This window comes from Peromyscus californicus, unplaced genomic scaffold (genome assembly GCF_007827085.1).
Source record: "Peromyscus californicus insignis strain IS unplaced genomic scaffold, ASM782708v3 Scaffold_6__1_contigs__length_162567912, whole genome shotgun sequence".
Lineage (NCBI taxonomy): Eukaryota > Metazoa > Chordata > Mammalia > Rodentia > Cricetidae > Peromyscus > Peromyscus californicus.
Genome location: NW_026294584.1, coordinates 74569842 through 74582792, shown reverse-complemented (window position 1 = coordinate 74582792; position 12951 = coordinate 74569842). Strand labels below are relative to the sequence as shown.

General features: G+C 45.9%; 1 protein-coding gene across 1 annotated transcript in view; it reads right to left on the bottom strand.

Annotated features, from left to right (window-relative positions):
• The window catches only part of Fkbp9 (FKBP prolyl isomerase 9), a 49860-nt gene extending 39477 nt beyond the window's left edge, over positions 1–10383 (bottom strand). Inside the window, exon 1 of the mRNA XM_052720729.1 lies at positions 10060–10383. Coding sequence (XP_052576689.1) covers positions 10060–10280 — 221 coding nt within the window. The 5' untranslated portion in view covers positions 10281–10383. The remainder of the gene's footprint in view (positions 1–10059) is intronic.
• Between the last annotated feature and the right edge of the window lie 2568 nt (positions 10384–12951).

Genomic DNA, 12951 nt, shown 5'->3' with positions numbered 1-12951 from the left:
CCAGAACAATCTCCAGAGCTACACAGAGAAACCCTGTCTTGAAAAAAAAAAAAAGAACAAAGGAAGGAAGGAAGGAAGGAAGGAAGGAAGGAAGGAAGGAAGGAAGAGAAAGGCCAAGGGAAACAACACATCTAACACCCTACCTTTCCTCTCCACAGCTCACTCACGCCCGTTTCTGTCACTGCCCTGGACACTACTACCTGCCTCCAGAGGGTGATGGAATCTGTAGTACCTCCCAGTGACATTCTTCAAGATATCTAGGACAAGACCTGTGCAAGCCCAAACCAAATCCCAGCATGGAGAGTAAAGAACTTTCCGCTCTAGATGAGGGCTACTCTCAATTCTTTGGCTGCAGGAGAGGAAAGGTCAGTTTCCTCTAAGAGTTCCCATGGTATGTCTACCATGCCCAGTGGAAAGCCACACACCCATGAGCCTTTTGGCAGCACCAATTTGTGTCGATGGAGAAAAAGAAAGAAGACACAAAGTTGGGAGGGGAGGGAAGAGGAGTAGGTCTGGGGAGGTTTGTGGAGGTGAATATGATCAAAATACATCGCAATAAAATTTTTTAAAAAAGAAACAAGCTCAAGGAAAAAAGAAACAGTGGATTTTGAGGATGAAAATATTCTGTATTTTTAAAAACATTATAAGGTATTTTAGGCAAGATTTAGATTTTTGTCTTTTAGTAAGACCCTGAATTTTGATTAGAACCACTTAGAAAAGAGAAGCATATGAGGATGTCGGGTTATACTTCATGAGACATCGTACACAAAAATAATTTTTAGAACTCTTTTCCATTTGTACAAAAAAAAAAAAAAAAAAAAAAACACACCAAACCACGCTGGATGGTTCTAGAAAGTTATCTCTGACTCCAGGAGATCTGAGGTGTTTTCTATAAATGACTGAAACTGCAAAATGAAGTTAACATTTAAGAAAGTAGGGGGGAAATCTAGCTAGGGGGTGTAACTCAGCAGTAGGGTGCTTGTCTAGCACACACAAAGCCCTGGGCTCAATCCCCACACCATGACCCCTTGACGGCTGAGATCTGTGTCCGAACACTCAGGCGGTGGAGGCAGGAGGATCAGAAGTCAAGGTCAGCAAGTTTGAGACCCTGTCTCAAAAAAGAAAAGGGGAAAAAAACAAAAAACAGTAGATTCAGCCAGGACACTATTGCTGGAGGCAAGTAAAACTTGTAAACTGTCTGCACAGAAGCATACATTACTTTGCAACGTATCACTTAACATAAGTAAGTACGTGGTGTCTCTATTCTTACAGTGTAAATAACAGGCTGTGCCTCTGAATATAGGGTTTTTTACAGCCAGGAAGAACATTTGAAGGAACAAATGGCAAGCTGGGTGGGCTGGTGCATGCCTGGAATCCAAGCACTGGGGAAACTGAGGTAGGAAGACTGAAGCCAGCCTGGGCTACACAGCAAAACCTTCCCTCCAAAAAAAAAAAAAAAACTGTTACTGTGGGTCCCAGGAAAGGCGCAAAGCTACACAGAGAAACCCTGTCTCGAAAAACCAAAAAATAAATAAATAAATAAATAAATAAATAAATAAATAAATAAGGACTGGAGAGATGACTCCGAGGTGAAGAGTCATACTGCTGTTGCAGAGGACCCCGTTGGGTGGCTCACAGCCAGCTATAATTCCAGTTCCAGTGAGTCTGACACCTGGCCTCTCTGGGTACCTACAAGTACATGCCTATACCCAAATGAACACATATCATCTAAAATGAAACAAACAAATCTTTTTAAAAAATAAAAGAACAAATAGTAAAATGAATCCATAAAGCCTAGCATGCCTTCCCCTCCAAAGGGATTAAAGGGACAGTAAAAACGGCCAAAATAGCCCAGGGATGACAATAAAACTCTGGAAAAATTGAAAGCAACTAGGAGAACAGAGTGGATCCAAACGAGAAGACACAGATCCGAGAGTGTGTAACACAAGATATGGCCAAAGGCCCATCTGGTGGGCCTCCTAACCCTGGAGAGGCTAGAGCGGGGCAACAGGAAGAACCACACCTGCCTGAGAGCGCCTTCTCAATTCTTAGCGGCTGGGCAGCTAGAACTCTAAGTTTTAAATACCTAACCAGTGCATATACATCACTATTATTTATTTGTTGTACTTGGAATTGAATCCATGGTCTCACGTACTTTTAATTTTTTTTAATGTGTATGAGTGTTTTGTCTGCATGTATCTCTGTGTACCGTATGTATGCTTGGTGCCTGTGAAGGCCAGAAGAGGGCATCAGATCCCCTGGAACTGGGATTCCAGAGGGTTAATAGGTACCATGGTGGGTTCTGGAAATAGAACCCCGGTCCTCTGGAAGAGCAGCGGTGCTCTAAACCACTGAGCCATTTCTTCGGCCCCACGGCCTCACATTCCTATCACTGAGCTACACCCCCAGCCTACATTATTTGTTATATTAATTTTTTTAAATAAATTGGTGGGACTGGAGAGAAGAAGGCTCAGTGGTTACGAGTATTTATTATGCTTGCAGAGCAGCGGACTTGGATTCGGTTCCCACCACCCACATGACCATTCACAACTACCTTGTAACTCTAGTTCCAGGGGACCCAACACCCTCTGCTGACTTCCACAGGCTCCAGCATGCACATGGTGCCCAAACACTAGGGCACATTCACATGCACATAAACATAAAAAATATTTTTTAAAAACTCAATTAAATGGCATATGCTTAGACAATCCTTTGCTTAAATTACTCTTAACTTCAGATTCAGAGACAAAAGAAAAACGGCCATCCCAGAGGAGACAGAACAATTCTCCTCTCAGTTCCGTTATAGACATCAGCTAGGAGGGAAAGAGTCGGCTTGCTTCAAATTCTAGTTTAAGATTGTTTGGACAACTCAAAACTGAGGACACTGTTTTCAACGACGACAAAGACTACCAAGTCTAGTACGGCAGCCCCAGCTGCTCCAGAGGCTGAGGCAGGAAGATCTGCTGAACCCATGACTTTGAGCCAATCCTGGGCAACACTATGAGATCCTGTCTCAAAAATAAACAGAACACGAGTGGTGGCAAACACTTTCAATCCCTATACTTAGGAGACTGAGGCAGGTAGATGTCAAGTTTGAACCCAGCTGGGTCACATAGGGAGTCCTTCCATCTCTATCTCAAAACACCACACACACAAAAGAAGGAAATCCAAGACTGCCGTGTGGAAAACACACAAGAAAAAGCAGCCCTGAGTATGGAAGCCACCTGAGGTGCCTCCAAGTTAGTTCAGTTTCCCCCACGCCAACTCAAGGTGGCTGCCTCACCTGGGATCTGCTTCACACAACTGTGGTCCTGACATAGAAGCCCTTACTAAAGGGGACTAAGACTCTCCTCCTGCAGGGTGACTGGCCCCCTCCCCTGGTGACATCCCTCCACTACGAATGGATCCAGCTGCAGACTCAAAGGCGGACAGGGGAGGTCTGACTTCCCTGCCTCTCACCCTCCACACCGTACACTCCCAGAGGTGGCTGGCCTTCCCAGATGCTTTGTGCAAGAGCATTTCTCTCAAGCAGCCACGTCTACCAGCAGCTAATGGGACCTGGCAGGATTAAGACACCAGTAAATGATCTGGCAAGCTACCTGTCTGCTGCCCAGATGGAAAAATGAAAGAAGGTTGTGATGAAGGAAAAGAAGGGTGAACAGAGGGAGTGAGCAGGCGGGAGCTGGGACGATCTCCAGCCCATTAAAATATTAAAAGAAAACATTTCAAAGCAAAGTCAAGCTGTCACGTTCCTGTTACAGAGTATTCCTCTTAAACAATTGCAAATTAAAACGTTAGGTTCCTACAGATAATTCTTAACAAGGGCTCAGTCAGAAAAATACACCCAAATCAAACTATTCTTATGAATCTATAGTGACTTACAATGCCCCACTGAGAGAATCAAAAGTCCTGCTGATAAATCTTCCCAGGGTGGGGTGTCTTGTCAACCTGCCAATAGCCTCCAGGGACCCTCACAGGAAGAGTACTTTCCCCTAAGTAAGAAGGAATCCCAAGGCTCAATACCTCACCAGCTGCACTCATACTCATACTCATACTCACCAGCGTCTCTGCTCTTGCCACACTACACTCACGCTCTAAATTCTGCCTGCCTGTGAGTATGGCCTAACCAGCTGCTCATCATTTCTCTCTCCCAGTCCACCCTGACTCTAGCCCAGCTGCTACCCAGCCCAGTGGCTCTTCTCTAAGGACCAGGCCTACTGAAGGGACGCGCCTGAGTCCCAACTTCAACAGACTTAAAACTGAATGCCTATGCAAAAGACAGCTCACCCAAATGGGACCAACCAAACTGTCTCCCAGGAACCTGAACTTGAGATAGAGTCTGGTTAGTCGTGTGTACAGCATGGAAAGCTGGCTCTCCTCTGAGGAAAGCTTCTATGAAGCCCCTTGGGGATCTGGAGAAAGTCATCGGAGATTCTTCCAATAACTCCCTCTGCTCTCTGCTCTGGAATAGGTTTGGGTACTTTTCTTTGTTATATCCCAACATTAGAAACCAAATTAAATAATTATGTTAAATAAATCTGCAACAAGGCTAGGGTGCCCTACTCATAATCCATCCACTGAAGACCTCCTGGATACTCTACACAAAAAACCTCCAATAGCTACCAGGGCTTCTATGGAATGGCTCCTCCACACCTGAGCAGCTCTGGGTCTTTTGCCTCCTGGTCCAACTATCCGGGCTTCTCTTTTCTCTCCTCTGCTTTTCTTTCCTTTTTCTGTTCCTTGGGCATGCACTGTTCACGCCCAGGCTTTGTACGCACCCCTTTCTCTTTTAAAGACACTCTCTTCATTGAAGAAATAAAATCCCACCAACGCTCAAGGCCTATCTCAAGCATCAGGTCTTCCCCAGCAGACAGAAATGCCTTCTCATTGGAAATGGCAGAGGCCTAGATGTCTGCCACTCACACAGCACTCTCTGCATGCCAGCTGACTTACAGGAGGCACAGAGAGTCTACCACGGAGTCCAGAAATTAGTTATTATCAGGATGTCCAATGCCATCACATCTTTCTGTGCCGAGTGCTTCATCCCCACCTCAGAACCTCCCACTGCTCTATCTATCTCTACAGCTCTCACCAACTTCTGCTTTGCTGTGTAACTTAGAGTATGTGTCCTTCCGCCAGAAATGTAAGCTTCATAAGGTCAGGATTCTGTTTTCTTCACACTGCTACATCTCCAGTACCTGGAAGAGTAGGCTCTCAATAAGTATTTGTTTAATGAATACATGAATGGGTGAGTGAATGAAAATGTAGCCAAATGAGATCCATCAAATCTATGGTTCTTTTGGAGCAAGGGTTCTCAAAGGCCTGTCTTCAGGACAGCTGGATCAGTAAGGAACTTGTCACCAATGCAAGTTCTTCTTGGACCCAAACCTCCGAGCTAGCAAATCAGAAACGGTGTAATGATCTCTCCAGGTGACTTTGATGCATTTAATTTGGAAGCTAGAGCAGTACAAGTTGAGCTAGCCACCGAGGAATCAGTGGGCGGGCACATGGTACCATCAATCAAGTCCCTTGTAGGTCTGCAGATAGGCTTGAAGGCTGTGAATGAGCCAGTGCGAGGCACCTTTTGCCAGGACAATAGAAATGGAAACATATTCAACTTTGGTCCCAGAAGGAAATCAGAGCTCCCGAAAGTATTGATCCCCTTACTCTCATGCCTAGGAATGCTATGGCACTCCTAAGATGAACCTGGGAAAGCTGGCCAGGAGCTCCACAGCCCCAGTGGGTGGAGGCTGCCCTCTGCCTGCATCTGCAGCAGTGGACATGGGAGCATATTCACAAGCCCACAGAGGTTAAACAAAGCCACATCCAAAGCAGTGGCCAAGGGCTGAAGGTCTGGTCATCTTGGTGACTGGATGTCCATATGCAGAAAAAGACAACAGAGAGACACACACACACAAAAAAAAAAAAAAAAAAAAAACTCATGGCACAAAAAACACTTGATGGCTTATGACTCCACTCGGAATGCAAGTCATCATTTTCTTTTCTTTTTTTAACGGTTACTTATGGGGTGGGGCTTGAGTCATCAGGCAGGGCACAAGCCTCTCTACTCACTGAGCCATCTCATCAGGCCAGCAGTCGCCATTTTCTTCTGGCAAAACCCCCCAAGGCAGGCAAAGTCCAAACTGGTAGATTTCTCCTGTCTACACACACTCTGTGTAAGACTACCACAGTTATGGGCTAGAGGGATGGCTCAGCGGAAACCTTCACAGTGCTCTCTAAACAGACACGGGCTGGGTTCCCAGCACTCGCGTTGGACAGCTCACAATTGCCTGAACTCCAGCTCTCGGGGATCCAAAACCTCTGGCCTCTGAGGGCCCCTGCATGTGTCCATATCCATACACAGACACACAATTAAAAATAATAAAAATCTTTTTTAAAAAAGAGACTATCACACTCATATCCCAACATTCCACAAATTCCAAAGGAAGAGAGACCCAAGAGGGAAACCATGAAGCTGCTTCTCAGTGTCTTGCCCTTCTCATTCAGTCTTCCATCAGCAGCCACTTGTGAAAGGTGAATGTGCTCCCTGAGCCCAGGACTCAGTCTTCACGGACTTTCTACCTTAGACACGGTCCATATCCAGAAAGCAAGATTCCACCAGTCCTGGCTACTACACTGTTTCCTATAAATATGCAGAATTAAAAGTTTTTAAAGTCTTTTTAATTGTTTTTCAATCTTCACCTCTAGCTTCCGCTTGTCACTTCCCCACTCTTCCTTCAATTCTTCCTCAGACCTCATTTCTGCAACACCATGCACCCACCTCCATACCCCTCCCCCACCAAACCCTCCTGCCTAGCTCCTCGCTAGTACATTTCATCTTGCTTAGGTCTTCCCCTGCAGTCTAGGGACTCCATCCTGACACCTCCCTCTTGCACACACACAACATAGAGCTATGTATTCTTCCATGTGAATCCATCGCTTCTCTCTTTCCTCCCACTGTATTTATGGGCTGACTACAGAACATAGATTATGCTCATAAACTGCCTGCACTGAAATCCCCACAGGACCACCTGATTCTTAGGTGTCTAGGGCACGTCATTTGGACATTTTTCGCCTCACTTTCTTCATCTGTAATGAGATATCTTCCTCACTATCTTGTGAGGGCAGATGCATTCTTCTGAGATGAAAATAATTAAACGATGTAAGGCACAGGGTAAAACTAGGTCTGGCCTTTTGTAAGACAGTGCAGGCCGGGCTATTCTCACCGTGCCTAGCTCACCATTTTGTAATTACTTGATTAAGCTAAATGACAGGATCAGAGAAAAACGTAAGAGACTAGACCTCTTGAGGGTAGACAGGGCATAAATGCTATGGTAGTACCAAGGTGTTCTTTCCACTGTCCTATACTGCCTCACAGTGGCAGCCACCCCCAGAGAGTGGAACTTGTTCTAATGGAAATTATTAATTACCTTCAGTTCAAGAAAAAAAAAATCATTCCCTATTTTATGATGAGAGGAACAAATCAAAGAAGACATACAAATAATCAATGAGCACATGAAGAAATGCTCAACATCTTTAGGGAAATGAGGATCAAAACCTTGATGATGGGTCAGCAATACAGCTCGGTCAGGAACAGAGATTGCCAGCAAGCCTGACACCCTGAGCTCACCCTGTGCATCATCCCCAGGATGCACACAGTGAAAGAAGAGACTCAACGCCAGCAAGCTGAGCCCTGACCTCCACACTTGTACTGTGGCATGCACGTGCATGTACACTCGAGTGTGTGTGTGTGTGGTGTGTGTGTGTGTGTGTGCACAATAAATAAATAAATGTGATTTGGGGATTTGGGATTTTTTTTTTCCGAGACAAGGTTTCTCTGTGTCGTTTTGTTGCCTGTTCCAGATCTTGCTCTGTAGACCAGGCTGGCCTCGAACTCACAGAGATCAGCCTGGCTCTGCCTCCCCAGTACTGGGATTAAAGGCGTGCACCACCGCCGCCCGGTGGCATGTTTTGTTTTGTTTTGTTTTATTTTGTTTTGTTTTGTTTTGTTTTGTTTTGAGACAGGGTTTACTATACAGCTCTGGCTGTCCTGGACTGGAACACACTATGTAGACCAGGCTGGCCTCAAACTCACAGAAATCTGCCTGCTGTTTGCACCACCATGCCCAGAAAATGTCATTTTTAAAGACAATAAAAATGTTTAAAAAGAACATGAAGAAATAGGAACACAGAGGGAAGGAATGATGATTCAGTGCATTATGAAAAACAACTGGACCTCAAAAACTTAGACACAAATACATGTGATTCAACAGTTCCACTCCTAGGTATGTACATATCCAAAAATGAAATGTATGTTCAAAACAAATCTTGTATATAAATGTTCACAACATCGTTACTCACAATGGCTACAAACTATAAACAAAACAAATGTCCACCGAGTGACAAATAAAATGTGCTGTATCTACACAAGGTGTGTGTGTGTGTGTGTGTGTGTGTGTGTGTGTGTGTGTGTGTGTATCCACTAAATGGAGTAAAGTTCCGACATGCTAACCATGGGTGAAACTTGGAAACATTACAGGACGTAGAGAAAATCCAGACACAGAGCACCATAAATTGTATTGTACAACTCAATTTTATATGAATGTCCAGAGAAGTAGCTTCCAGAGAGCTTGGATGGGAGGGAGGAGATGGAAGGTGGGAGATGCCCAGCATTTTTCTGGAGTGAAGGAAACACTCTAGAACTAGATAGTTGTGGTATTTATACAACACTCTATGACCATATTAAAACCCACCAAATTGTATAACCTATTTTTTTCCAGTGGTTTTTTTTTTTTAACACATCATTCATTTATGGGGGCTCTACCATGACATTCATGTAGAGGTCAGAGGACAACTTGTGGGAGACATTTCTCTCCTTCCACTATGTGAGTCCCAGGAACTGAACTCAGGTCATCCACCTTGGCAGCAAGTACCTTAACCATTGAGCTACCTCACCAGCCCTCGACAGTCTAGGAGAATTGCATGCCATGCGAATACCTCGGCAAAGTTGGCTGGTATAAAAGCTACTCCAGAAACCACTGTATTAGTAGGGCTGGGGCTGTAAGTCAGTAACAGAGAGCTTGCCTAGAATATCCAAAGCCCTGTGTTCAATCTCCCTGTGTGTCCCCCCAAAACACCTAATGATAAAGATGACCGTATCTAAGCACTTGCTCTGTGCCACACAGTACTGACAAACTAAGTCGCTTTTACACACTCACTACCTGCAATTTCAAAAAAAAACAAAAACAAGGGTGGCTGCTTGTACGTGTTCATAAGCCCACTCAGGCACACTGCAGAGGCTGAACAGGTTCCCTGCCTAGTGGAGTGGCTCACCACGAGGGCACAGCCCAAGGTTAGTAACAGCAGCCTGGGAGAGAAGAGAGGTTGGATGTGAGCGCAAGACTTGAAGACAGGCTATGCGGGCAAGCCCACAGGGCTGCTCTAGGCCATCTCTCCCAGCTTTTGTGAAGCCGGAAGGGGAAGGCGCAGGACGTTACACACAGGCACTGCATTTGAATTCCCGTAGCCTGAGACTCCACCGTTTGCACAGGCCTCGCTGGTCTTGGTGAACTCGTTGGTTTAAAAAAAAAAAAAAAAATGAAGGCAAGGTTCTTCTTGGAATTCCAAACATATTTAAATGAGCTCATGCATATTTATAGAGATACAAAACAGACCGGTGTCTAGTTCCTCAACAGTGTAGCACTGTGGCTGCAAATTTCAACCGCCGCCTCCTCCTCCTCCTCCTCCTCCTCCTCGTCCTCAGTGCTACCACTGACTGGACACTCAAGGGATGAAATTCAGGAGCCAGTCGGGAGGGACCGTCAGGGAGGCAGCGGGTGGGCATCACTCACTCTTGGAGGTCTCCCTGAGTGGCCATTTTACATGACTGTGTGAAAGCATGTGCCGCTGAACCGGTCAGAGAGGGAGGGAGGGATTGTCCGGACCCCAATCTCAAAGTCCCACCTACCACTGAAGTCGCGAGGCGGGAGGCTCAGCCCACCTCCGGGGGCAGGAGGAGGGCTGGCGGAGGTCCCTGGGGAGTGAAGGGGCACGGGGTACCTGGAGTCGAACTTCTGGCCATCGGGGAAAGTTCCCACGTAGTGGTAGCGCACGAAGTCGCCGCTGCGCACCGTGCGCGGACACTCGTCAGGCACGAAGCGGCGCTCGATCTGAAGCTCCGAGCTCACACCCAGGCCCGCCACGGGCGCCGCCTGCCCGGTCACCCAGAGCAGCAGCAGGAGCAGCGACCGGGGCCGCCAGCCCCGGGCCCCGAACGCCATCGCACGGCCTGGACTGGAGCGCCGAGGGGCAAGGCTGGGTGCGCCGCAGCCGCGTTGCAAACGTGGAAAGGGCTCCCGGCTCGCCCCAGGCCGCAGCGCCCGCCCCCCGCCGCCCGCGTCCGCCCCCAGCCCGGCCGAGGGGAGGAGCCGCGCCCTGGCGCAGCGGGGTCGAGCTCCCGGGAGTTCCTCTGCCCTCCCCGCGGCCAGAAGCTCGGAGAGGAGCGCTGCGCTCGCTCGGACGGCCGGGCCCCGCGCCTGAGCTCTGCAGGTTCCCAAGAGACGTTCGGAGCGTCCAACGTGGCAGCGGATCCAGTTTCCCCTTGCTGCTGTGGGAAAGGAAGGAAACTTGAGTCTTTTTTAAAAACTTAGTTACTGGGGTGTACTCAGTAAACAGGCTGGAACCATCCCCCGGGATGTCTTTGAGATGCTGTGAGCTAATGTGATCAGGGAACGTTAAGTTCCCACACCCCTGACAAGCGTGTGTAGGATCCCACAAGCTACTCACTAGTTAAAATACATCCCTCGATTTATTAAAACTTCGGAACATTAAAAGTCAGTCACCAGGGCTTTCTTAACTTGTTTTGGAATGTTAACAAATAATCCAGATACCAAAAACCTAGAAAAGACATCAATAAAAGAGAAAAAGTAAACAATGGGCACCAAACAAGTTTATTTTGTTAAAAAAGCAAAAGCGCCTAAACCTGAGGGAGCTGAGAGTTTAAAAAAAAGTTTCAGAAACATCTGCAAACTGAAGAGAAAAAAGGATACTTACAAAATAGTATAGAGCTAATTATTAGAGTCCAGCAACCTGATAAGAAGCTACATGTGGCCCTCAAAAAACATGTTAGTTGTCAGTTTTTCTAATGTTTCAAAAAATTCTAGTATATCCTGAAATTAAGTTACAAACGAAAGGATAGAGGAAAAAAGAAATCCATACTAACTAAGCTTCAAGCTAAATCAACAAAGAAAAAGAAAGAAAAAAATGCTCCACATTCCTTCCCTGGACCCTGAAGATCAAGACCACATCAAATTCTACTTTTAGAATCAAGCAACCCGAGAATCAACCAAAACCTTTCCTCTCAGCTACCTGAGACTCTAAAAAGGCCTTCCTTTACCTAACGTCCATTACCAAGCATTTGAAAGACAAAAGTTCAATCCCCAGCACGCACATATTCACAGCTGTCTGATTTTCAACAAAGGCAGCAGGAACACGCCTTGGATGAAGGACCATCTCTTCCATGAATGGTGCTAGGGAACTGAACATTCTTGCATGCAGAATGAACTAGAACCCTATCTCTTGCTGTACAAAAAGGTCAACTCAAAATGGATCAAGACTTAAATGTAAGCCATGAAACTATTGGAGAAAGCATGGGGGCAAAGGGCTAGAGAGATGACTCAGCACTTAAGAGCACTGACTGCTCTTGCAGAGGAGCTGGGTTCAATTCCCAGCTCCCTGTAACTCCCCTTCAAGGGGATCTGAGGCCTGTGGGCACTGTAGATGTGGTACAGAGACATATATGCAGGCAAAACACCCATATACACAAAATATTTATTTAAAACAAAATTTTTTTTTTTTTCGAGACAGGGTTTCTCTGTGTAGCTTTGCGCCTTTCCTGGAACTCACTTTGGAGACCAGGCTGGCCTCGAACTCACAGAGATCCGCCTGGCTCTGCCTCCCGAGTGCTGAGATTAAAGGCGTGCACCACCACCGCCCGGCAAATATTTTTTTAAAAAAAATAAAACAGAGAAACAGTTAAGGACATTGATCTAAGTAGGGATTTTTTTTTATGAGATTCCAAAAGCATGGGAAACAAAAGTTCAACTAGACATAGGGAATTATATCAAATCTAAAGCTGGCATTAAGAAAATAATAAAATAAGAGTCAAACAAAGGAAATAATTAACAAAGGACACAGCCTCCAGGTGGGAGGACCCGTTTGCATTCTATTCATCTGGCAAGGGATTCCTTTCTAGAATATAAGAATCTCGATTCATCACTCCCCCCAAAATCAACACTAATTATTCCAATTTTAAAAATAGGGGAGAAGTAGTCAGTGACAGAGTCAGTCTGCCTTACATGTGTGCAAGGTCCTGGATTCAAATCCCAGCACCACAATAAATAAGTAAATGAGTAGATAAATAGATATTTTTCAAAAGGGTGAATGTGTGTGTGTGTACCTGTGTGTGTGTGTGTATTCAAGTTTTTTTTAACATTCAACAATACTAATCAAAGATATGCAACTCAAAACCATAATCAGGGGCTGGAGAGATGATGGTTCAGTGGTTAAGAGCACTTGCTGCTCATCCAGAGGACTCTGGTTCAATTCCTAGCACCTACATAGCAGCTCACAACAGTCTGTAACTTCAGTTCCAGGGGAACTGACATCCTCTTCTGGCTTCTACAGGCACCGTGCACACATATGATGCACAGACATACATGCAGACAAAACACTCATACACATAAATTTTTTTTAAATATATAATGAGCTGAGTGGCGGTGGCACACACCTTTAATCCCAGCACTCAGGAGGCAGAGCCAGGTGGATCTCTGTGAGTTCAAGGCCAGCCTGGTCCACAGAGCAAGATCCAGGACAGGTACCAAAACTACACAGAGAAACCCTGTCTCGGAAAAAAACAAAAACAAAAACAAAAACAGCAACAGGAAGCAGGAG